This window comes from Artibeus jamaicensis, unplaced genomic scaffold (genome assembly GCF_021234435.1).
Source record: "Artibeus jamaicensis isolate MK-2021 breed Jamaican fruit bat unplaced genomic scaffold, CSHL_Jam_final contig_387, whole genome shotgun sequence".
Lineage (NCBI taxonomy): Eukaryota > Metazoa > Chordata > Mammalia > Chiroptera > Phyllostomidae > Artibeus > Artibeus jamaicensis.
In genome coordinates, this window is record NW_026521812.1 from 46,359,587 (window position 1) to 46,386,510 (window position 26,924).

Below are 26,924 nucleotides of genomic sequence, written 5' to 3' on the forward strand. Positions count from 1 at the left end.
TGTGTGACTGCGGTCAGCCCTGCACCGCCTGTGCTCCTGGATCTGGCGGCCACTGCCTTTTCCTGCTGTGACCCCTCTACCCCGGCCACTGACTTCACCCCTCTTATTGGTCTGGATGAATGATTGTCATACTTCCATAGAGTTCAATTTTCTGTTTGTTCTGATTGTGTTTTTGTTTCTAAATCTATGTTGTCCTTAATTTTGATTGTGTGAGGAGGCACAGTGTTTCCACCTACATCTCCATCTTGGCCAAAAGTTCAGTACTAACCATACTTCAAATTTTGAATTTTGATCTTTTCTTGGGCTAGCGATATATGGTACAAAATCTGCTCATGATGCTGGCTGGGCGGTGACAGTGAGTCACAGCTCCCCGTTAGGCATGTAGTCATGATGGTAAACAATCTATAATCTCTGTTGCCAGTGGTTTTTTGTTGCTGTTGGGTTTTGGGGGGTGGGGGTATGGTGTTCTGTCATGCCTAATGTAAGCTGGGGCAAACTATAATATTAAGTGGCTTAAGTGTATTAATTGTATTTTCGACTTCCAGTACTTTTAACCTACGATGGGTTTATTAGGATGTAACCCCATTGTAAATTGAGGAGCATCTATAATTAAAATAAATACTTTTGAATGTGAATGTTTATGTAGATTGTGCTGTTTGATTGGACAATACTTCAAACTTGTTTTAGGGTAGGATTAAATATACACCTAAAGTATAAATTTCAAAAATAACTATTTGATTAAAAATGTTCCCAGTTGTCCTTAATAAAAATAACTCGGTATGTTTTTAGTTGGATTCCTGTTCACTTTTTAATTCTGATGTTAGGATTTGAGAGGTGTGCAATGAATAATACCCATCTTTTAAATAATAGTTCTGAAGTAATTGAAAACACAAAAGAATAAGACAGACAGGAAATCACAGTATTAATTTTTATTATTGACTCTGCTGTGAACAATGTGGCTTTTACCTGCATGAAAGTGTGCTTTCTTTTTTTTCCTTATTTACTTATTTTTCAAGTACAGTTTTCTGTCTATTTCTCCCCTCCCAGCCCACCCCGCCCTGCCCTGTGCTCTCCACCTCCCTCCCATTTTCACTCCCCATAGTTATTGTCCCTGTGTCCTTTATACTTGTTCCTCTAAATCCCTCCCATTTTCCCCCTTAAATTCCCTCCCCTGAAAGGGTGCTTTCTAATGTTGAACCCCAAACACAGGTATAACACTAGGCTACAGTATTTCTCCCCATGGAGAAGCAGTTGGTTTACTTCTTTAAAAGGCAGAGCAGAATATATATGTTGCTAAGCTGATTTTTTCTTCCAGAATTAGTTTACTTCTCTCTTGGAGAAAAATGAGTAGAAAGTAAATGGAGGGCAGGAGTGGGTTGCCACATGTTGTTAGAGGTTCTCATACAGGGAAGGAAACATGAGGAATGGGGAATACTTGTTTCTTTCCAAACATCTTTCTCCTTTTAATTTTTTTTTAATTGGGCTTAACCATTGAGGTTATGTGCAAGCAAGGCTATGACCATTACTTTAGGATGTTTGACTTTCCTGGAACTTCGCTGCCAAAATGCACCAGATTTTTTCAGACTATAAGATGCACCCCCCAATTTGTGACGAAAAGGGGGTGCGTCTTATAGTCCGAATGTAGCTTACCTGGCTTGCTTGCGAGGGGCGGGGGCAGCAGTGGAGTGAGGTCACAGGTTATTAAATATTTTACCACATATTTTGCTTCAAAAAATTTTTCCCTAATTTTGTTTCTTTAAAACCTGGGTCCGTCTTATGTTCCGGTGTGTCTAATACTCGTAAAAATATGGTAATACTCTCCCTTTCACAGTCGTTCTGGGATATTTACCCTTTGGATAGGTAAGTTAAAGTTTGTCCCAGGAAGGCTCTTAAATGAGTCAGAATAGTAGGTCAATTAAAATTAAATCTAAACACATAGCCAACAAAGGACTAGTATCTACAATATATAAAGAACTCTAAACAGTAAACAGAACAGTTCAATCAGAAAATGGACAAAGACATGAATAAGCATTTTATCAGAGAATATACAGATGGCAAATAAGCACATGAAAGGATATTTGAACATTATAGCAATTAGTGAAATGCAAATTGAAACCTCAATTAAATAATTTGTGTATGCCTATCAGAATGGCTAAAATATAGTGAGAGCACCAAATGCTGGAGAGGTTTGGAGAAACTGGATCACTCATGTATTATTGATGGGAATGTAAAAATGGTACAGCCACTCTGAAAATAGTTTTGCACTTTCTTAAAAGTCTAAATACACAATTACCAGTGATTATAATCTTAGGGATTTATTCCAAAGAAATTAAAGGTCAGGTTCACACAAAAACTTGTACACTAATGTATAGCAGCTTTATTTGTAATGGCCAAAACCTAGAAACAACTGAGATATTCTTCAGTAGGTGTGTGGTTAAACAAACTGGTGTCACCGTCCCATGAAATAGTATTCTGTTATCAATAAAGAAATAGCCTATTGCTAGAACCACTTGAATAACTTTTGAGGGTATTATGCTGAGTGACAAATCAGTATTAAGGGTTATGGACCAGTCTTGAAATGACAGATAGTGATAGAGAACATATTAGTAATTGGTAGACACTGGGGGTTGGGAGGAAGGGCTGAGGAGGAGATAATAATGGGTGTGATAATTAGAAGGGCACTACAAAGAATCTTTATGGTGATGAGAATGTTCTGTATCTTGACTGGGGTGATGGAAACATAAACCTTCACATATGAGTAGAAATAAAAACACAACACAATTTAAATATCGATGTGTTGTATCAGTGTCAGCATCCATATTATGATATTATTATACTATAATTTTGCAAGATATCAGCATTGGAAGAAACTGTGTAAAGAATGCAAGGAATCTATTATTTCTTACAACTGTATATGAATTACAATGATCTTAACAAAACATTTACTTTAAAAAAACAACACATAAATTGTCAAGAACTAAGAAATCAAGGCCATTCTTTGCATGAGATTTAAATTAACTCATTTTCCATTCAGAATTAAGATCAGCTGCAATAGAGATTTTTACAGTTAAGTAAAATGACATTGACATACCCTACTAAAAAGAAAATCAACCTTCTAGAGCTGTTCCAAATTTGAATATTAGCTCTCAACTGTGAAATCTCTAGGAAAAATTATAGGTCAAAGATCAGTACCTTTGCAGTTCAAAAACTTGTGAAAAATTAAAGTAAAAATTAAAATTCCCTTGTCCTTGTGAATTCAGGTTTCATGAAATTCCAATTCACAGTTAATGTTAACTCAGCTTTTTCTATTGCTCAATTTCAGTTCGATTTCTGGATAGAGTTGAAGTTTTTCAGTAGATGAAGCCTGACTGCCCTTTCACTGGAGAGAACATAGTTCTTTCAGGGCTTTAGGAATTTTATTAATTCAACCTGAAGGTTCTGTTGTGTCCCACTCCACCTTTTTAAAGATTCTAGCTCTTTCTATGGTACGCAAGATTATTACAGCAAAAATCTACCCTAACAGAAGTATAACCATGTTTCTAAAATATAATACTTAATTTGCAAAAAACAAGCAGAACCAGTAGTATCAAGTTCACTTGGTCAAAGTTTGTCTTACCAATGTTTCAGTCATTTAGTGCCAAATGTCCAGAGCACATAATGTATGAATTTAAACTCAGAAATCTTTGTCACATACCTTCATCTGAAAAGAAAAAATTTGGAGTAGACTTTCCTCTCTGACACTAGTATTCCTTCAGGTGAGAAATCAGTTGTAAAAATTCTGGATTAACATGTGGCTTTTTAATCCTCTTTTCAGTAGGCAAGAAGAATGGAGAACTGCAAAGGGAGAAGAAGAAATAAAAACTTACAGGTCAGAAGAGAAAAGAAAACACTTAACTGCTCCAAAGGAAAATAAAACACCCACTGTCTCAAAGGTAAATAATAATTACTTTTGATGTGTGATATTACCTCATAAGTATATTAACCATTTTAAGACTTCATAATTTAAAATTCTAACACTGTAATAAATAGGGTATTTCATTAACGAAGTAAAAATACAGTTAATTTTTGATTACCTCTTTGTACTGTGTATTATGTTTACCATTTAAAATTTTTTATTTTACATTTCCTGCCTTGTAGCATGCATACCTTTTCTCCAAATGCCAATTTTTATATGCCCGTTAAATCTTAGTAAATTATATGAGAAGCCTAAGCAGGATTTTTTGTAGTACTGTTAATTGGTTGCATACTCTAAAACATTTTTTATTTTGTTTTTGGTCCTGTATATATAGATAGATAATTATGTTTTCTGTTTTGCACTGGATTTGTTATTGTAGATAATTAAGTCAGCTCTGCTGCTGTAGGTAAATTGTTTCTACTACATTTCTGTGCTGGTTTCTCTGTCATCCTAATCTGGAAAAACTTGGATCCAGTGTATTTTAGATGGTCATGGCAATGATCTGCGAGTTGTGTACTTACTTCTACTGTTAATGAGTTACAATTATCCATTCTTACATGTTTTTGTACACCAATTAGCTTGAAAGCTTCAGAGATTAGAATCTGAAATTGAGGAAAACTATATGAAAAAAAAACTGGTTTCTTGACCCACCTTTGTGCTTCTTTCTCTTTTTATTTGAGTTTCTTAAACCTGAATTAGTCTACTTTTCTAGAACTTTCTTTTCTCTTTTGCGACTTTGCCTTTAAAGGACTCAAGTAGTCCTTTGCTATGTTGTTTTTATTCACTGAGTATTCACTATCATACCCTGGGAGCAGTAGGACCCCACACAGAATTCTTGTTGGTATAATCTGAAATAATTTTTTTGTTTTGGGGTTTTGTTAGTTGGTTGGGGTTTTTTCATGGTGGCTAGAAAGCATACTTTTTCCTGTATCTTTTGCTCAGAATCCAAGGATATGGGAACATAAACTTATATAATGATTGTGGGTTGTATTGCTACAACTTTTACAGATGGAATATGGTCTTGTGTATTAAAATTAAAAGGATGTACTTATGTTTGTATCCAAATGTACTACTTTAAATGCTTTTTTAAAGAGAGAAAAGAACTGATGTTATGTAAATACCTGTGCACACAAGCACCCATGCACAAACAAATATTTACAGTGCCCCTGGTTGCAAAACTAGAATAACCTTAGTGTCTGTCATTGGAAGAAAGGTGTGGGGTATTATACAATATTTTTAAAGAAATGAGTTAGAGTTCATTCCATTATCTTCATGAAGTGTTTAGAATATATTATCGTTAAGTGAATAAAAGCAAGTAGAATAATAATGTTTACAGTATGACCTAATTTTTGCTTTTCAGATTTTATGAGAATAAAGAAAGCTTTGAAAGCATAGATACTAGGCAGCTGACGTTGATAATCACAGATGTATAATTTATGAGATCATCTTTCATTTTAGAATTGCATTTTTTTTTTAATCCTCATCCCAGGATATGTTTATTGATCTTGGACAGAGAAAGGAAGTCAGGGAGGGAGGGGGAGAAAGAGACATCTATGTGGATCGAACCAGCATCCTTTCTGTGTATAGTATGGCACTCCAGCCAATTGAGTCGTCTAGCCAGGGTTAGAGTTACAATGCTTTTCTAATTTTAATAATACAGGATACTTACTGTGTTAGTGGGAAGTATAAATTAATGTAAAAACTCTTCAGAGAGCAGTTATGAAGTTGATTTTTGACAGTAGGTTTGGATCTAAAGTTACAGTGACTTAAATAAGGTGCAGATATCTTTCTCTTTGATGTAAAAGCCTCAGTAGGTGTTCAGGCCTAGTATAATGCCTTCGGTATTGAGAACTGAATTTCTTCTATTTTTCTGGTCTTTTTGTGTGTGAATTTGACCTCATGCATGAAGATTATCAGCATCCTTATTTAAAGCCACAGAATGGAGAATCGAGTCTATTAAGGGCACATATGCCCTCCTGAGGGAAGTTCTTTGAAGTTCTGCAGCATCATGCCACATACCCCATTGGCCAGAATTTAGTCTCATGAAATCTCAACAAAGAAAATTCTAATTTTTCTGTAAGAAGGGACAACAGATATTAGTTGATAGTTTTCCCTTGTGCTGCACTATTTATTAAGGCATTAAAATATTTTTGTTCTTGGAATCACATTTTTTTCTAAAAAAATACAAAATTGTGGCTAAAACTTATAAAATGGAATAGTAATTTTTTAATGAAGTAGAATTGAATAGATAAATATATTTCTGTTAAATGAAAGAAGCAGGGTATATCACATTTTTAACAATGGATTACTGAAGACTTACAAGATCGTGGTTGAACAGTTTCCTTTTTATACTTTTACTATTTCCCAGATTTTTTACAAAGTTACCAAATAATGTAGTATTCCTATTTTTTTAAAAGATTTTATTTATTTATTTTTAGAAAGAGGGAAAGAAGGAAAATTATCAGTGTATGGTTGCCTTTTGTATGTTCCCTACTGGGGACCTGGCCTGCAACCCAGGCATGTGCCCTGACTGGGAATTGAACCAGCAACCCTTTGGTTTACAGGTCAGCACCCTATCTACCGAGCCATACAAGCCAGGGCATACAGTATTCTTTTTAGAGAATCTTTTTGGAGTAAGTCTTGTGTCCTTGTAGTGTATAAATTGTCTTCTGTTTCTCTTGGCTATTCCTAGTAGCTGCTCCAACAAGAGTGGGGCTGAAGTACAGGAAAGAGTTTCAGTGACATGTCTGGTTGCGGTGAAGGAACTGGAGAGTGGTCATGGATAAAGGAATATGAATGGTTGAGTTCAGATTACAATTTATAGATCTCTAGATGCGCACACCCCTCCCCCCTCATGCACATCCAGAATCTTCTTGGGGAGTACAAAGCAAGCCCTAGATTTTTAAGCTCTCTCTCTCTCTCTCTCCTTCCCCAGTGCAATAGTACTACCTGATAGTGAAGCCAAATTATGATGAGGGGGTAGGGAGGAAGCCACAATACAAATGAACTTATATGGCTTACATAGAGAAACCAGTGGAATGCACAGAACAGATATTCAAAATAGAATATTCTCAGAGATAGGAAGGGGGTATTAGAAGCTGGGTGTGACAAGCAGTTTTGAAGAGGATTCTGTTAGAGATAATTGCGATTAAACATATCATTATTGAAATTGAGAACTCATTGGATGGGTTGAATAAAAGAATATAGAACACTGAAAAACGAGTTGGTAAGCTGGAAAATCAAGTTGAAGAACACCCCCAGAATGCATCAACAGGGAATAAGATGATGGTGAGAAGGAAGGATATGTAAAAAACAAACATGGATGTAATGTGTATGTGTAGAGTTTGTGAGAATGGAAGTAGTAGTATAAATATTATTTAATAAGAGTCTTAAGAGGAGAGAAAATATACAGAAGGAACATTTTTAAAAAATAACCAGAATTTCCTAGAATTAACTTCTGGCTAATGTGCCAAACAGGATCAATAAAGAAAACATAATAAAAAAAATTTAAACCTCAACTAAAGCACATTAAAACATCTAAAACAGAACATTCTGAAAGTTTGGAGAGAGAAGGAAAATCACCTTAAAATGCACATGAAGTGTTAACAAAATGGATTTCACTAAGCCATTGTATAACCATAAGAAATACAAGAAAATAGTTAGGAATTAGCACTTACATTAAGAAAACTGGCTACAACTTTGACACAGTAGCATTTGTGCCAATTTCTTGTTGGAATGGTGACAACATAGTGGAGCCAGTGGTTAATAGTAACATGGTTGATTTAAGGGCTGGAAAGTCACCTGTAAAGATGGCAATACTAGTGGAACCATGCCACTTGAAGCTCTGGATTTTATCATGCTATCAACTTCTTCATCTTCAGGATGTCTACAAAATTGATGGTATTGGTACTGTTCTATGTGAGTCAAGAGCATGGTGGTCACCTTCGTTCCAGTTATTTTTACAACTGAAATAAAGTCTTTTGAAGTTCACCATGAACCTTTGAGTGAAGCTTTTGCTGGGATCATTGTGGGCCTCAGTGACAAGAATGTATCTGTCAAAGTTGCTTGTGGTGGTAACATGGGTGGTGATAGCAAAAATAACCCACCAGTGGAAGCAGGTGATTATCCTGAGCCATTTACCTGTGCTGGTTTGCCACACAGCTGATACTGCTTGTAAGTTTGCTGAGCTGAAGAGCATTGGTTGCCTTTCAAGGAAGAAGTTAGAAAATGGCCCCAAATTCTTGAAATGTGTTGATGCTGCTATTGTCGATCTTGTTTCTGGAGGGCCCATGTGTATTGAGAGCTTCTCTGACTACCCTACTCTGGGTCATTTTGCTTGTTGTGACATGATATGGACATTTATTGTGGGTTTAAATCAGTAATCAAAGCAGTGGACGAGGAGACTGCTTCAGCTGGCAGTCACCCAAGTCTGTTCAGGAGGCTCAGGAGGCTTGCTTTATTTTGCCGTGTATAATGAGCACACATGTTTCTGGCCCAAAATTTCAGAGAAAAAAATCTTTTGTTTTAATTTTTAATTCAATTATTTATTTATATTTAGATACTTGTTTTTTAATTATAAAAGAATGTTAGCATTTAGTTTTGAACATATTATAAGAAATTTTATGTAATAAATAATTGCAGAACATAAGAACAGATTTCAGGCATTACCAATGTATAATGTGCATTCTTATTTTTCTCTCAAAAATTTGGGCAAAAAAGTGTGCCTTATATATGACAAAATAGAAATGTTTATTATCCCTAATACCTGCCACACCATCTTAATCATTGGTGAAAGAACATCTCAGAACTGTTTTTCTCAGTGGCCATTTAAGTTTAATAGTAGAAGACTGGTTAATGATAACAGGACATAATAAAATCTTTAGGGAAATGAGAATATTTTGTGGGCCATTTTATTTTTAAATCAGTACATTTTAATGGAAACTAATTGGCCAAAATCTGTAACAGTATTTTAAGACCTACTAAAACAAAGTTTAATGAGAAAAAAAGTGAGGATCGAATTATAGGGTCAGTTATTTTTCATCAACACTTTAACAATAGTGTTCCTTTTTGTCTTGTATGACTTACTGTGTTATATGTATAAGTATGATGGTGATCTCTCTTTGAAACTAATGTTTATTTTTTATATTCTTAAGGGTCTTTTTCTTAGGTATAAATTCTTGTGTTTTCTGAATTTGTTCATCTCTGTCACCATATGGACTTTATCCATTTATTTATTTTTTTGATGGCTGTTAGTGATGTTTTCTTCTGGTACAGAAGAGGTCTTCCAAATTCATCTGTAGTAGAAGATAGACAGCCAGTCAGCCACCTGGTATCATAGTCTCATTAGTGGCATGGTAGTGTTGTGATCACCATTTTGATTTCTAGTTTGCCTCTCTCTGTTAATATGCCTCACAAAAATGTGGTCCTTTTTCTCATACCTGTTCTGTAGGTTTGTTTTGGTATGGGTACAGGAGAATTCATGTTAGGCTTAGTCTAATATTATGAATCTTTAAGTTACTATTAGTCAAAAGCAAAGATTTTATAACTTACTGATCAGCAAGTGAATTTCAAGGTATTATAAACATGTTATTTAACTTGTTGAAATCTTAAAATATTGAGCTGATACTCTAATCTAGTTACTTCTGTTAGTATCATAAATATGAATGGATTTTTAATAATTAAAATACAACTTTTAAAGTACAATAAAAAGTTAGCTCTTTAGGCATGCTGTAAATTAATTTAATATACTTTTTTTCAGAATCATGCTCATGAGCCTTTCCTGGATCTTGGAGAATCTAAAAAACAGCAGGCAAATCAACACAGTTATCGCACGAGATCTGCATTGGAAGAGATTCCTAGACCTTCGGAAGAGATGGAAAATGGCACTAGCTCTTCAGATGTAAGATCTCAGCACATTCATAAATTTGCATTTTTGTTAAAAAAAATGACTTTCATTCTTCACATTCATTGATTATATTTATAGATGATTTGATTATATTTATCTCAAACATGTTATTTTTAGACCTTAAAATGATAGTGATAGCTTCCATTTACTAAAGACCTATTATATGTGTTGTAGGCATGGCACACATTGATAATCACAGATGCATAGAACAAATTTGCATGAATTATTTCCATTTTATATATATATCAAAAAATATATACAGAGGAACTGAGGTTTTAAGGTGTTTAGATTACATATTTACCTAACTACAAAATGGTAGAGCAGGGATTAAGCCAAGGTTTCTTTTACTTTAAAGCCAACCTTTTTAAATGGTACCATGAAGTTTAATTTGTAGCTATAATAACTGATTAATAGGCATTTAGCAGTCTTGGTTACTTTTTAATCTCTGTACCACTTCAGTTTTTGTCAATGTAATTAAAAAAATATTCCTCATGTATAAATATTTTTGTAAATATCATTGTTCCTACTAAATTAAATATTTTAGCAAGGGTAGTTCATTTGCAAGCAAAAATTAATTCTATTTAGCACTTACAACCATCTTCCTTCCCCCATTCACCCACATACCCTCTCTCCCACAGTAAGGTCAAAGACTTTATGATCTTAGACATTGAGTACTCTTATATTTTTGAAGCCAAACTTTGCTTTAGAATGTTAGACATATATGCGAATTCACTGAGTATATTTTTTATTGACAGGGCAGTATTAACTGTTCTAACTATAATTTAAAAGTTAATTTCTGGAGGTGTTAGTCTTAGTATGTATGGCCAGGTCAAAATGATGTCCAATCTGGTAAAAAGACCAAATTTACTAATTACATAAACTTGACATGTAACTATTTAAATATGCAAAACATAATATGTATGTAGGCTAATTATTTGCCTTATAAGATATATTTTTATTTTTGAAACAGTTAAGTATGATTCTTTTAATACTAAGTTTATAGGATATATTTTATACATGATTCAGTTTAGTAGAAACTTATGTAATTTTAGATAAACTTGTTACATAAGAAAAATGTATTCTTCATTCTTCCTCAAACTAATTTGTTTATGCTTTACCATTTTTTTAAAGCAATTAAATTAATTTAATTGCAATTAATTTAAATAGCAATTAAATTACTCTAGGGGAGTACATTGAGAACAAAATAGCACCTTGGGCAGAATGTATTAATTAATGAAAAGACTCCTGGATTTTTGGTTCAGATATTTTATAGGTTCATATAGTGACTATTTTATATTTAGCAATATAATTTTTATTCTCTCTTTAAAGAAGTAATATACTAGGAGTGGGAGTAATCAGATCATCTGTTTAGATTTTTTTCAGTTATAGTAAATAGAAATTAAAGAAAAACAGTGTTTGGGTAGTTTTTAATCTTCTACCATTTGAATAATACCAGAACTGTAATATTATCTTTTTTGGTATGATAAAGCTATTTTAATACTAATATAACATAAAAGTTTCTGATTTTAAGTTTCCCAAAGCATCTGTAGAAGAAAAAAAGCTTAAATTTTAACAAAGGCCAAAGGTAAAAATTGATTTGCTCTGTCAGCTATGGAATTTGAATCCAATCTAGAAGATAAGTTATAAGGCTTCTTAAAATAACAAACAACATACAGGATGGAGCAAAAGTAGGCTCACAGTTGTGACTGTACAAAACAGAATTTATTTTTGTGTTATTATGAATTATTATATTTTCCATATAAACAACTGTAAACCTACTTTTGTCCCACTCTGTGTGTTATTTATCCAAAAGATTGCTTTGAATCCAGTATTAATAAGTATTATATCTTTGGATAAATTCAGTAATTATTAAATACATTGAGTAATTTTTTGTGTCAAAATCTAAGGTCTGTATTTTGCAACTTATATAAATCAGGTTTTAATTTAAATAACTTGATTAGTGATATTACATAATAGCATTTTTGGTAATATTGCACAATAAAATGTATACTTAATATCTCATAGGAAGGTGAAGTTGTTGCTGTCAGTGGCGGAACCTCTGAAGAAGAAGAGCGAGCGTGGCACAGCGATGGCAGTTCTAGGTACTTTAATGAATCTTTATTTTTTCACATGTAATATAAACTCTTTAGAATGCTGAAGATCTTTACCAAAAGCATTTTTCAGAGTCTCTTTGAGTTAAAAGTTGCTACTTCTTCAGAGATTTTTGGAGTTGTCCAAAATTTAGATTTCCTTTGTGACGTGTTTTCTTTCTTTAGTAGAAAGAGAAAAACTAGTTTCTAGGAAAACTAGATTGGCAAAATGGTGCTTTTAACTTTATCTTCCTAGTTGATATTTTATTATTGAATGCTGTGATTTCAGCACTGAACCACAAATTAGTTTTGAGAAATATTTGAGCATTAAATTATGAAAGTAATGAGATCTTGTAGATTTACTATCTTATATAGTGCAATTTGTTAAATGCTATTAATAATTTCTTTTTTCAGCAATGAGACTAAGCATTTTTCCCCTGTTATTCCCACCTTACTTAACTGTTAAGTGAGGATGCCTTCGATTCCTTATACTAGCAATTTACATTGTTACAGGCCTGATATTCTTGACTGACATTGTAAGGCCTTAATAGCAAGTGTAGCCTTTGGAAATGGTAATTATTTTAGCCCCACACACTTATTTTCTAGCAGCAGTAGCTTTTAAAATAAAATTTCCAAAGGAACCAGGAGGTAGAAGCTATCAGAATTCCTTATATGCCCTGGCCAGCATTGCTCAGTTTGTTGGAGTGTTGTCCTGTACACTAAAAGGTTGTGGTTTGGTTCCCTGTCCAGACATACTGAGGTTGTGGTTCAATCCCCTGGAACAAGTATGAAAGGCAACCAATCGTTGTTTCTCTCTCTTTCCCTAAAATCAATAAACATACCTTTATTTTTTAAAAAAGAATTCCTTATATCAGTGTTAGAATCAAGGGCTTTCCTATTTCCACAATACTTACTCCCAGTAATGGTATGTAAGTGTCCACTGTTATGTCTGGTAGTTTTCTACATTTGAAATAGGCCAACAAAAAAAATTTTTTTTTTGGCTTTAGCAGTTGAGGGCAATGCTGTAAAGAACATTGCGCTCTCAGGTTTATAGTTAGGTTTTTGCTGGCAGCAGCAGATTTCCCATAAGAGCTAAGTGCTCCAGAGAGTAGCAGCTATCAGTATTTGGCAGGTGCCATTTAGAGGGACTGACCAGGAGGGATAAGTGTAAATAAATGCTCATAAGTTGAAGACAGTTTATTCTTGGATAGATGTTTTTGCCTGTAGGTGCATTTCTATGCATACAGAATAGTGTCTAAAAAGTATTTAATTAAAGTTCCTTAGAATCATTTTAAATTTTAAAATAAAGTCATGAAAATCATACTAGTAAACTAGTTAATTATTTAAATTTTATCTATGATGATCATTCTGAAGAAGATAAGAGGTAAATGTTTATAAAAGACATTGGGCCACGGGAAGAAGGGGTGGTACTAGAATAAAACTCCAGGAAAACGTCCTTTCAGGATTTACCAGGAATATTTTCAGAGAAGAGTGAGGTCATGCATCACTAAACATGGACAAATGATTATTGACTTTAACATAGTATAATTTAGATTTAATTCGTTTACACTTGTAAAGTTGTATACCATCAAGTAACAGTTTTATGTACAAAAATTGAAACAGAAAATGTCATAATTGAATTCTGTATTTTGCAACAATATCAGTTAAGTAAGACTTAGGTCCACTGAAGGTAAACTGAAAAGAAATAATCAAATATGATAGGTAGTGATTCATAAGATAATAAAACCTGTAGTTTTCTGAGTCGTGGCATGCTTTGAAGTATAAGATATATCTAAGGTATATACAAATGCTAAGTAAAGTTTACACTGACAGCCTTAGCACTGGAAGGTGGGTAAAGAGTACTTCTGGCTCTGCCGGTCAGTATCAGGGCACATCAGGGCTTTCACATAGGAGTCCCCCTTGTTCAGAGCTCTCACCTCTCAAGAAAGGAATCCCTATACCTCCTTCTTAATGTTTATCTCATGTGCTCTCCAGGGCTGTATTTCTACTGTTGCTAGAATTAAGGAAGGTGACTCTCTGCTCTTATTTTTGTATGCCCCACAATATTTTGAACAGATGAAACATTCCTAAATCAATTTTTGGCTAAAATCATAGAAGGCACTTAAATTCATTGTTTAAATTAAAGCTATGACCTTATTGTTAAGTTTTTGATATTTAAATAAGTTAAGCCTGCAGAATTTTTAAAAACTGTTTAGAAGACAAGTTAAAAGTTAAGGAAGTATTTTTAGTTGATTAGTATGTACTGTTTTGTTATTCCTCTTTATTATAATATTTTTTTCTGCATTTTTATAAGACAAAGTCTTAACATTATCTTGTGTTTGTATATCTTTTAAATCTTTTTTTTCTTATAGTGACTACTCCAGTGACTATTCTGATTGGACAGCTGATGCAGGAATTAATCTGCAGCCGCCAAAGAAAATTCCTAAGCATAAAACCAAGAAGGCAGAAAGCAGTTCAGATGAAGAAGAAGAATCTGAAAAACAGAAGCAAAAACAGATTAAAAAGGAAAGGAAAAAAGTAAATGAAGAAAAAGATGGACCAATATCACCAAAGAAAAAAAAGCCCAAAGAAAGAAAACAAAAGGTTGATTTTTTTTAATATATATATAAACTAATGTTTTTTATGAAAGCAAAGCACTTTAAAAGTGCAATTGATGAACATTAACATTGTTGAGGTATACATACTTGTAGTAAGTAGTAATGAAAGACCATCAAAGTACACAATAGTAAAATAGAGTATAGCAGGTCCTTGAATAGTGTTTCTTTCAATGTCTTTTGATGTTATGTTGATAAGATGCTATAGGAAGTTGACTTTTGTTTATGTTAATTAACCTCTCATAAATTGGTTTTTGTTATACATCATTTTGACTCTGTTGTAAGTCAGAGAACCTGTTGACATGGTGGGAACTTACTGTGTACCAAAATATGTTTAGTTTATTTAAGTATTAAATGTTGAGAATGTGAGGGTGTTTCTTTCTAGAACTAATTATATTGTAAATATCGAGCATTTAATCTTATAACAGCAGATTTTTCTTGACAATCTGATGAGATTTATTTATGTATATTTAAAAAGTTATGCTATAAAATATACAGTTTCTTAGTCTCTTAATTGCCTTTACCTTTTATTCTTCTTTTTTATTGCTGAAAATAAACAGAAAGAATAGTGGGAACATCCCCTGGAATAAGATTGGCAAAACTTGTCATAGCTGACCACAGTGCAAATATGAATCTAAAGTAGGATACTATTGTTTTAATAAACCTTTGTTAATCTATACAGTTTGTGAGCCATAATTAGATGCTCCTTGGGTTGTCATTTGTAGTGTGAAATACTGGGGAAACTTATAGGGTCTTTATCCCCAAAGAATTTTGACATTTTTAAAAAAGATTTTATTTATTTTTAGAGGCAGGGGAAAGCAGGGAGAAAGAGAGGGGGAGAGAGAGATTGTCGTGAGACAGAAACATTGATCTGTTGTCTCATTTACTTGCCTTGACCGGGTACCTCACCCACAGCCCAGGCTTGTGCCCTGAGTGGAAATCGAACCAGCAGTGTTTCACTTTGTGGCATGACGCCTAACCAACTGAACCACACTGGTCAGGGACAGCTTGAAAAATTTTTAAGAATATATTTGTCTGAAGTGTTTATTTTATCTCTGTCAGTTGAGCATGTGTTTCCTTCATCTCTGTGATTATGAATTACTTTAATTTGGATTCCACTGCCTACTATTCTTGTCACCTCCTTTACTTTAGTCTGGGGAAGATTTACCAAAGAGAATGCCATGCTGTTGCTCACAGTTTTCTTTTTCTTCTGTTTTGTCAGTGATAAATGTATACGGACCCATTCTTTTATGTGGTAACCCTTGTTTAGCCATGCATCTAACTAGTAATGTAAACACTTCTTTAATCTCAAGACATTTTTGATGAGCTTTTGAGATTTACACTGTGAGAATATAATTCTTTTGTCCCAAGAGCACATTTTACTTTGTGGTCCTCTTGATTTAATAACTATCTATGAACTAATACCTTGGACTCCTTTATGCAATGCCACATTTGGATCCACTATTACCATTTGAGATATTGTAGTTTCACTATTTCTCTTGAAATATTGTAACAGGATCTAACTACCATTAAACTTATGTGGGATTGATTTTAAATTTAACAAGTTTTAAGATATTATAGACAGTTTCCTCTAATTTGGAGTTTATTCACATGGTTTGGTGTTAGCCTACCAGTGAATTGAACACTGGATAGACTTGGTCTTATTCCTTAGTCGTCTTGTTATCTCAAGTAGTATTTCCCTTTTCATGAAGAGTTGTAGTGCTGGAAAGTAACAGATCATTAAATAATTGATAGTATTGCATGTATGAAAAGATGAAAATATTTTCTATATGACATTCTTTTTCAATTAAGCAAAAATCAGTAAGGCAGATATAGAAAATGCAGTAAGCAGATCTCAGATAATATCTGACAAATATCCCTTATGCTTTTAAGAGCTCTGGAAACCAGATCAATAAATTTTTATTGAATGCTTGCTGTCTATAAGGCAATACAGTGGATAGAAAGAAATATAAGACATAGTACTTATTCTAAAAATAATGTGCACCTGTCGTGAGTGCAGGCCTGCGAACCAAAGGGTCACTGGTTCCATTCCCAGTCAGGGCACATGCCTGCAGGGGTTGTGGGCCAGGTCCCCACTAGGGGGCATGAGAGAGACAACCACACACTGATGTTTCTCTCTCTATCTTTTTTCCTTCCCCTCTCTCTAAAATTAAATAAGTAAAACCTTAAAAAAAGTATGTGACCAACAAGTTGTTTGAATTCCTCAAGATAGAAATAGAAATATGTGTTCAGTTGACAGATTAATATTTTAAAGATTTTATTTATATATTTTTAGAGGGGAAAGGAGAAAGAGAAACATTGATGCATGAGAGAAACATTGATCAGTTGTTGCCAGATTAATTTTGAAAATAATAAATCAGAAATCAAATGGGGACATCTCATTTCAGAGTTTCAGAGACAGACTTCAGAAGAAATAATATTTGAGGTGGGCCTAGAAAAATTTCTGTGGATTGGAAGAAAAAATTTTATTGCCTATATCTCAATTTTTTTTTAATCTCAAATTGTGAAACTGAAAAGTTTGAAGAATATTCAGTGCAATTTATTCTCTAAGTATTTTAAGCATTAAGTGACAGAAATATACTTTAACCAAAAATTATGGGTTTCTTAAAAATTATTGGTGAAAAGAATTTTCATAATGATTCTTGGCTATGCCCGAGACTTACGGTTATAACTATGGTTATTCTTGTTTAATATCCAACTTAACCTGGCTATCCCAATCAACAGAATTTTCCTTATGGGGAGAGATACTTGCCTAGTATAATTGATAGTCCATATTGAGGCTGGAATTACCAGTTTTCAGACTTTTTCTATTTGTTTTTAGTAGAAAACAAGTCAAAAGGATACCTTTTTCAAAACACACTTTAACTCAACACCTCAGTACATAAAACCGATACAATCTGTGGATCTAACTCTGTGATGTACTCAGTACATAGTAACAATGGCTATTCAGTAACTCTTTGTGAATAAAATAACTGTTCAGATATGACCTGACTTAACATTACAAATTTTACACATACAAAACTTATTTTCTAAGAGTTTCTCTCTAACCTGTTGCAGTCTAGTCCTTCTCATCTCAACACTAACAATTCTTTTAGTTATTTATATCCAGTGGTGTTATGCCTAATTCTCCTTTTTCTCTCATATTGTGTATCCAGCCCATCAGGGAATTATCTTGGCTCTTCTAAATATTTCAACACTTAACTGTTTTCAGCATTTCTGCTGTCACTAGGGTTAGCTGCTGTGAACTCTCACTTGTATTGTTACAGTAGGCCTTGCACCTGTCTTCATGCCTTTTGCCCTTTATCCTCTAGAGTCTATTTTCTAAAGCATGTATTGACAAAATTTTTTTGTAAAGGTCCAGCTACTCTGCCATCGTAGCCTGAAAGCAGCCATAGACAACACATAAATGAATGAGTATGGCTGTGTTCCAATAACATTTGATTTAGAGAGCGCACACTAAGCTTGGACTGCATATGGGCCATCATTTGAAAATCCCTGCTTTGATGCATCCATAGTGGTTCTTTTAAAATGTAAGTCAGATCCCATCACTCCTGACTAAAATTCTCTCCAGGAGACCCATGTCACATGTAGTAAATGCCAATCTTTTCCCATCCATTTTTCTTCAAAGAGAGAGTGCTCCTGCTGTGTTTGAGAAGCAGGAAGATGTGATTAATGAAGAGAAAATGGAAACTGAGTAGCAGCTGTAGCAGGACCTGTTGCAAATAGTGTTCTGTGATACCTCAGTATGACATTGCTTCTTCTAGGTGAACTTGCATTAACTTAGTGATAACTGCCTTCTTTTTTAAAAAAAAAAAAAAAACGCAAGAGAATAAAACTTAGAATCTTAATATACAAACACTGAACCAAAACATTTTTAATCAATTGCATGAACTTTCTCTGCTTATAATAATATTAGGTTTCAAAGGCTCTTAGAAGTTTCTGTCTAAGGTAACAACATCTATATCATTTTGGCCACTTGTAGGTGAGCAGCAAAGTTAAAAACGTTTTTCTCAGAGGCCTAATTTTATATTTATCCACAAAAAATAAAAAGTAAGGGACCCAGCTTAACAATATTTTGTTTGGAAAAAATATGAAGAAAAATTTTTTGTTAAAAGCTAAATGTGAGCCAAGATTGTGAAATGGTTACTCTAAAGGGAAAAAGAGTATTCTTGGGCTATGTAGAAGTCTAACGCCCAGCCGTGGAAACAGTTAGCCTTCTGTGTCTTGCACTAATCAGCCCATATGAGAATATATTATCTACTTGTTACTAACACACTGTGGCTAGGACTTTTTAAAAAAAGACTCTCATATACTTTGTTAAATGGAAAGTTTATAAAACCAATAGAACTTTGACAGGGATACTACTTGGAGTTTATATTTTAGTGTTTATGGGAATATCTTGACACTTAATTTTGTTTTGAATGGTGTCTGTGTGGTTTGGGTTTATCTAGTTCTTTTTTATGAAGTTATTTTGGAGAGATTAAATACTGTATTGCTAATACTGACATCTTTCCAGATTAGGTTTTTAATACCTGAAGAATACACATATTGCACAATGATTCACTTCCCTTTATTTATTTAATTACTTTTATAATTATTTTAAAGGACAGGTTGTAGATGAATGCTTTTATGATAATACTACTTTAAATGTTCTAAACCTTAGAGGTTGGCTGTAGGAGAACTAACGGAAAATGGGTTGACATTAGAAGAATGGTTGCCTTCAACATGGATTACAGATACTATTCCCCGAAGATGTCCATTTGTACCACAGATGGGCGATGAGGTATGTTTAAACTTTTTAAAACATACTGCATTTCTTTTAAGTTATTTTAAATATTTTTAGAACACTAGAAACAGCTCTAGAAGATTGCAGTGGTTTTATAAAGTATCTCATTCTAGATGTTTGTAACTACAGAAAAAGTAAAATTAGGATGGAAGCATTAATGATCATACTTTTTGAGGATGCTATAAATATTGCCATTGTAAATCTAAATATTTTAAATATGGGAATTTTGTTAGCATTTTAAAAACTAGTATGTATTTTTAAGGACTGTTTTGTTGCCAGTTTTTTCTTATTTAAATTAAAACATTAATTTTTTTAGTTTAAGATTTAAGTATATCTAGTATTATATATAATATATAGCCTTTCAAAGAAAAATTCAGCGTTTTATTTTCATTTAATTTTTTCATAGAAGTGTTTCATTTTAATAACTTATGTCCATAATCTATTCTTAGATCTTTAAAAATTATATTATCTTAGAATAAGAAATATTTCATTTTTAAGAAAATGTGATTGGGCATTATTTGACTATGTACTTTGCACTATGAAATGAAAATGTAAGATTTCAAATGCAAGTTTTCCACTCAAGAGTTCATGTCTCCTTATTTTATGCATAAATGGTAAGAGACATGGTTATCTGATACCCAGTAGATAAGCAGTAAAAAATAAGGAATTAAAACAGGTTTTTCTGGCAAAGAGCACTAATTAGCTGTAGAAAGTGGCAGGTGGCAGTTGAATCAAAGAAGGAAAACCAGAACTTTACATTGCAAGACTAACTTTAACAGTCTGTAATAATTCAAGCAGATACCCTGCTTGCCTAAGAAGGCTTGAAGAGCACAGAACAAGAACGTTACCACATTGTTGTATTTTAGTTACAATGGTAGATCCTAACAGATCTGTGACATCAAGAAAATACTCGGTTGTATTATGTTTAATATATTATTTGAAGGTGTCCATAAAGTGTAATTGCTTGTTGAATAATTTCCTTTCAAGATGTTTAAGTTGTCTTTTAAAAAGTTTAATAGCACTTTTTAAACAAGCTATACTATTTTTTAGTAGTAGGAAGAATACTTGTTATAAAACTACCATGTTTGAGTGCCAGTTCTGCAGGATGGTAGTCAGGAGTCACTTAAATTTGATATTGATAAAAGGATAAATAGATGCCTTGCTGTTTTCATAAGGATAAAATATATGTGAGGATACATTTTTTACTTTAAAGTTACGTATATGTATAAACTACTTGCTCCAAAAGTTAGGAATAAATTAATCATGATTCCTAGTTACAGTTTCATTATGCAACACAGATGAACTATTTTTTAAAATATATTTTTAAAGATTTTGTTTATTTATCTTCAGAAGGGAAGGGAAGGAGAGAGGGAGAGAAATATCAATGTATGGTTGCCTCTCATGCGTCCTCCACTGGCCTACAGGTTGTAGGCCTGGGAACTGGCCTACAACCCAGGCATGTGCCCTGACTGGGAATCAAATCGTGATCCTTTGGTTTGAAGGTCCGTGCTCAATCCACTGAGCTACACCAGCTAGGGCCAGATGAACTATTTAAAAAAATAATAATTTAGCCCCGACTGGTGTGGCTTAGTGGATTGGGTGTTGTCCTGCAAACCAAAAGGTCACTTGCTGGTTTGAGTCCCAGTCAGGGCACATGCCCGGGCTGTGCCAAGTACCCCAGTTGGGGGTGTGCAAGATGCAACCAAGCAATGCTTCTTTCTCACATTGATAAGAATTTCTCTCCCTCATTTTCTCCCTTCCTTCTCCTCTCTCTAAAAATAAAATAAATACAAAATGTTTTTAAGTCATTTATTTGTTTTGTTGTACATTGTCATAAATGCTTTACATAACAGTTTCCCATTTCAGTTTTGTAATAACCTTATAACAGCATTATCAACTTGAGATAAGAAAATTAAGCTCAGAAAACTTAATTTGCCAAAGATCACACTGCCAGCAAACTGGTAGTATGACTCCAATTCTGTGCTCTTCTTAAGCCTTAAGAAATAGTAATAGACAGAAAACTGTACTTGAAAAATAATTAAGTAAAAATAAAGAAAGAAACATCTTTATCATCAAAACCAAAGTAATACATTTAAAAAATTTCAAGCATGTTTTCTAGTTGGATAATGGTTTACAAAGGCTTAACCCAGCATCTTAGGAGGAACCTATTCCTATAAACATCCAGGAGGCAGAGCAGGACAAAAGTGGTTATTAACAGAAGAGAGCATGTTCTGCACCTCACCATCTGACGCTGCAGAGCTTGCATGGCGGTGGGAATATGGGAGCTTGTTAAGGGGACAGGCTCAGGGTCTAGTGACTTTACTACTGGATGACCTCCCATTGAAGAACTCTACTAGGAAGCCCTTATATTCCCTCATCCCACAAGTTCTTAGGATGTCTTACATGTTACATACCTGCAATTCTTTTTTTCTTTTTTACAGTTAGCTATCCTGACCATTACAATTTTTTAAGATTTATTTTTATTTAGGGAGAGAAACATTGACCAGTTGCCTCCCCTTTGCCCCCAACTGGGGAACTGGCTAGAAACTCAGGCATGTGCCCCTTTCCAGGGATTCAACTGGTAACCTCTACATTTGCAAACTGTCACTCAATCCACTGAGCCACACCAGCAGGGGCATATAACTGTGATTCTTTATTTTATTGAAAATTTAATTTATTTTATTCAGTACTCATTAACTTTAACCTTGTATTTTATATGTTTTTTAAATACAGCAAGCTCTGTTTGTTTTTCTGTTCTATCACAGTTTATTCCCCTATGCTCTTTTCCACGTCTGTCCTTCCTCCTCCCCCCTGCAGTTACCACACTGTTGTCTGTGTCCGTGAGTTCTTTCTCTTTTTTCCTTTTTGTTTGATCCCTCCATGCCCCAACCCTCCCCAGAGCTGTTGGCCTGCTCTCTATCTATGAGCCTGTGTTTACTTTGCTTGTTAGTTATTTTGAATTTAAAAGTGAAATGGTGCCCTGGCTAGTGTGGCTCAGTGAATTGAGTGCCAGTGTGTGAATGAAAGGGACACTGGTTTGATTCCCACTCAGGGCACGTGCCTGGGTTCTGAGCCGGGTCCTCAGTTGTGGGTATGTGAAAGGCAATCACATACTGATGTTTCTCTCCCTCTCACTCTCCTTCCCTTCCCCTCACTCTAGAAATAAATAAATAAAATCTTTAAACAATAAAAGTAAAGTGATAAAATAACCCCCCCCAAAACCCTAAAGTAACTGTTTTTCTTAACCTGTTAGTATGTAACCAAAATAATGTTATTTTGAACACTTTGTTTATGATTATGTGACATCAGGAAAACTTGAGGAAAAAAATTCATAGCATTAGAAAATATTTTAGTTCAGAGGACATTAAATTCTTGTATATTGGGTTTGAGGAAGCACATTCAAGTTTTTAAATTGTGACTTTATGTTATTTTTAGGTTTATTATTTCCGACAAGGACATGAAGCCTATGTTGAAATGGCCCGGAAAAATAAAATTTATAGTATCAATCCTAAAAAACAGCCATGGCATAAAATGGAACTACGGGTATGATGTTTATTATTTAATAACTCAAAAATATGTAGTTATAGAATGTGGAGAAAATTGTATTATTAATAGTTTTAGTATAAGAAACGGTTTCATGAAGATATCTTTCTTAACTGAAGCAATCTGGGGAATAGAGGGTATTGTATTTAACATTCTAAGAAATACAAAATTGAGTTTGTATGTTGTAATAGTTTATAAATTGGGGGTACAAAATATAATTACAGTGAAAATAGCAACACTAATATCTAAGGCAAATACATTTATAATTTGATAAGTATGTCTAGATTTATCAGCAGTAGTTCAAAATTACTTAGAGGCTTAGATCTCTAAGTGTTGGAAAACTCTTAGTTCAGTAAAATTTTTTCTTTACTATTTAAAATTGAAATATAATTTGCATACTCTTAGTACACATACCTGAATTTTTACACATACACAGAGTAATTACCTAGATCAAGAGTGACGTGAAGAAATGCTTTCTCGATTATATTTAGCAGTTTATTTTGAGAAGATGGTTTCTCATTTTTTTCTCTCTTCTCAGGAACAAGAACTGATGAAAATAGTTGGCATAAAGTATGAAGTGGGATTACCTACCCTTTGCTGCCTTAAACTTGCTTTTCTTGATCCTGATACTGGTAAACTGACTGGTGGATCATTTACCATGAAGTAAGGACTATTGAAAAAGGCAGTGGTTTCTTAGTATTGTAGATTGTTTTAAAAAAAAATTTGAACATATCATAGGTATTTTTAGGTATGTGACCTAATTTATTTCTGTTTGTAATTAGATACCATGATATGCCTGATGTTATAGATTTCCTAGTCTTGAGACAACAGTTTGACGATGCAAGATACAGGCGGTGGAATATAGGTAGGTAATTTTAGAAGCCATGAGTGTGTGTGTTTTTAATCTAATAAATGATTTAATATTTTCCATAGTTTAGGAAAAGAAATAAGTTGTCTACCTTTTCTGGGAATATTAGTAGCCAAGTACAATATTGTATCAGGTGTTTTTTCAGTTTTTTTTTTTTTTTTAAGAATGAAAATACTTTTAATCTAGTTGATGCTGAAATTCTAAGCATTTTTTCTCTTACATTTGTTAACTATTGTAAGATTGTTTATACCTATTCCTTTAGCTGTTTTATGTTTTGACTTAGATTTCTATCCAAAAAATATTAGTAACAATTCAAAATTGAAGCAAAAGAAGTTTTCCAGGTCAGTATGTTTTAATAATTTAATTTAGACGAGACAAGAGTTAAACCTACATTTTTTTGTTTAACTTTATTATAATCTTTAAAAATTAGTATTGTAATCAAGACTCAAAGAAGTGTTAAAATCCTTTTAAAGTTTCCAGCCATTTAAGATGGACTAATTTATGTCCAGAGGGTATGCTGTTCATTAGAGTATTTCATTTCAAAACTTCAGATAGTGGCATTCTTTGTCTTCTTGGAGTGAGATGTAGTGCACGTATGGCATAATGTGGCTTGAAAATTCACAGTAATTGATACTTTAGTCCGTCACTTCTCCAGTGCTATTGGGATGCATTGGCATGATGGTTTGTCTATTGTTACTGGACTTCGTAAACTTAGAAATTTAACTGTGTTCTCTAAAAAAAGGAAAATGCAAGTTATTAAAATTAGGGTCCTTAGGAGTTATGAAAAAAGTTAATGTATCATGTATCATTTCTCTGGAAGCTTTGAAAGATGTTTTCCATAAAGTAAGGATGTAAATCAAGATAGAGAAAGACATGGAATCTTTCTAGAAGACAGGAAATTTTTTCAGGACAGGAAAGAGCAGAAAGGAATTCCCAGGTAACAGTCAACAGAAGTCCAAGAATAGCATCTATTACCAAACCTATAAAATAACCAGACCAGAAGATATTGTCTCTCAAGAGTGAAGTCTTCAAGGGAAAAAAATGGAACTGATCTCCATATCTAACATGCTTGAGTTGTAGGGAATTATATTAAGAAAGTAGTTTATATTTTGAGCTATTAGAGAATGTGGGAAGATAATCATAAATTCAAGGAAAACTAAAATAAAAAATGAAACAATTATTAAAAATAATGTGAGAGTGTGTACAAGTTGGCTTAGCAAACAATATTTACATAGTCATGCTAAAGAAAAACTGAATATAGACTAAATAAAATATGTATAACTTTTATATACAGTTGTATGGATAGAGGTCAGTACTAAATGTCTGAAATAGATGAGTGAAGAAATAGCTGTGCATTCATTTGGAAATGTGTAAGTAAGTTTCAAGAAGAAATAGTTAAAAGTTTTTCTTGGTTTTGGTTATTTTTAAATTTGATTTTTTGTTTGAAAGTCTGGGAAGGGGAAAATGTAGGAAAAAAGAAGAGACCGATTTACAGCTTTTGTATGGCACAATGGGAACCTGAGAGGATTACTCATTAGGGTCTTTGGGGAAAGCAGTTTTCTCGATATGACAATAGCTGAACGTAAGTAGAGAAAGGGACCCAAGGAGTGCTATTTTACAAAGAGTAGATGTTTTTGTTTCTTTATTTGTTTTTAATAGGAAATGGAAAACGAGTGTATGCGTGAGTGTTATAGCTTAAGGGTAATTGAAGTGAAGAAGTCAGTTTGGATATTTATTTGTTTTGTTTAGTTGTTTTTAGACTGGAGTATTGATTGTCAGAGGAACTTGGCTACAGAAAGTAAGAAATTATAGACTATAAATAACTATTTAGCCAAAATTATTAAACTGTATATTTATTTGAATGAAAAGTTTGGGCATAGTCCTACTGATGAATTAAAAGTGCTAGATTGTTAAAAATGCTTAAGGTAAAAGTAAATTTCTCCTTACTCTAATAAAATTTGAGAAATGGTACAGTATAAACTGGTAAGTCACAGTTCTGGTGTACTTATTAAATAACATTTTTCCTCAATATTGCTGACTTATTTACTTATTTTGAAATTTGTAGGTCACTTTTTCTATATCTTCTGAAATCATACAGGCAGTTTAAGTATCTTAAAGGAATATACTTTGGGGGAAAAGGAGCAACAACAGCAGCATTATAATTCAGACCAATGAGATAGCTCTTACTCTTGTCTATTCTTGCCCAGGTGACCGTTTCAGATCAGTCATAGATGATGCCTGGTGGTTTGGAACAATTGAAAGCCAGGAACCTCTTCAACCTGAGTACCCTGATAGTTTGTTTCAGTGTTATAATGTTTGGTAAGGAAGTATTTGTTGTATTTTAGTTCAGCCTGACCTTTCTTTGAATGTTTTCTCCATCTATTAATAAAATGATAGAGATACTTTTTTAAAATTTCAAGGCAATTATTTTATGACTTGATTTTATTTAAAAATTACATTTTAGTGTTTAGATTTTTTAATAACAGGATTTTTCTTTCTTTAAGCTGGGATAATGGTGATACAGAAAAGATGAGTCCTTGGGATATGGAGCTTATACCTAATAATGGTGAGTGTATGTTAGGCTTTCATATATATTATAGAACTAATTTTTTAAATAAGAAATCTGACTTGTTAACTTGCTGTTGCATGGGGTTGTTAGGAATGTCAAATGGAAAATATTCATTCGTCAAATATAGCACCTTTACTATTGACTTGGACTTTGGAGACATAGTAGAGAACAAGATAGACTTAACTTAGCGCCTGGAATTTATAGTCTTAACAGGGATGATGGAAGTTAATTAATTACAGAAAAACATGAAATTGTTTTGCTAATGATGAGTTATTCCTAGAAGCTGAGCACTTGGGAGCAAAGTTATTTTTGTAACTCCGGAGTTCAGGCTTTTGCATGAGCCGTAGCATAAGTTCATATCCTAGCTCTGCCTCCTTCGTCTGTGCCATGTTGGGAAGTTCCTTAAACTCTCCAAACCAGGTTCTTAGGGTTTAGCCTTTGAAGTTGTGTAAACTAATATATTCTTTATAGGGCTTCTGTGAGGATTAAATGATATCATATATGTAAAGTACTTATTATAGAGTCTGCCACGTGTAAGGGCTCAACAAGTAGGTAATTATAATTAATAATAA

The 26,924-nt window shown here is 33.4% G+C and overlaps 1 protein-coding gene across 1 annotated transcript in view; it reads left to right on the plus strand.

Annotated features, from left to right (window-relative positions):
- PHIP (pleckstrin homology domain interacting protein) overlaps window positions 1-26,924 on the plus strand; it is a 135,128-nt gene that overhangs the window by 78,671 nt on the left and 29,533 nt on the right. The window contains exons 20-29 of the mRNA XM_037142891.2: window positions 3,815-3,932; window positions 9,714-9,854; window positions 11,886-11,962; window positions 14,323-14,554; window positions 19,250-19,369; window positions 22,808-22,915; window positions 23,454-23,578; window positions 23,698-23,780; window positions 25,991-26,102; window positions 26,288-26,349. Of these exons, the coding sequence (XP_036998786.2) occupies window positions 3,815-3,932; window positions 9,714-9,854; window positions 11,886-11,962; window positions 14,323-14,554; window positions 19,250-19,369; window positions 22,808-22,915; window positions 23,454-23,578; window positions 23,698-23,780; window positions 25,991-26,102; window positions 26,288-26,349 (1,178 nt within the window). The remainder of the gene's footprint in view (window positions 1-3,814; window positions 3,933-9,713; window positions 9,855-11,885; window positions 11,963-14,322; window positions 14,555-19,249; window positions 19,370-22,807; window positions 22,916-23,453; window positions 23,579-23,697; window positions 23,781-25,990; window positions 26,103-26,287; window positions 26,350-26,924) is intronic.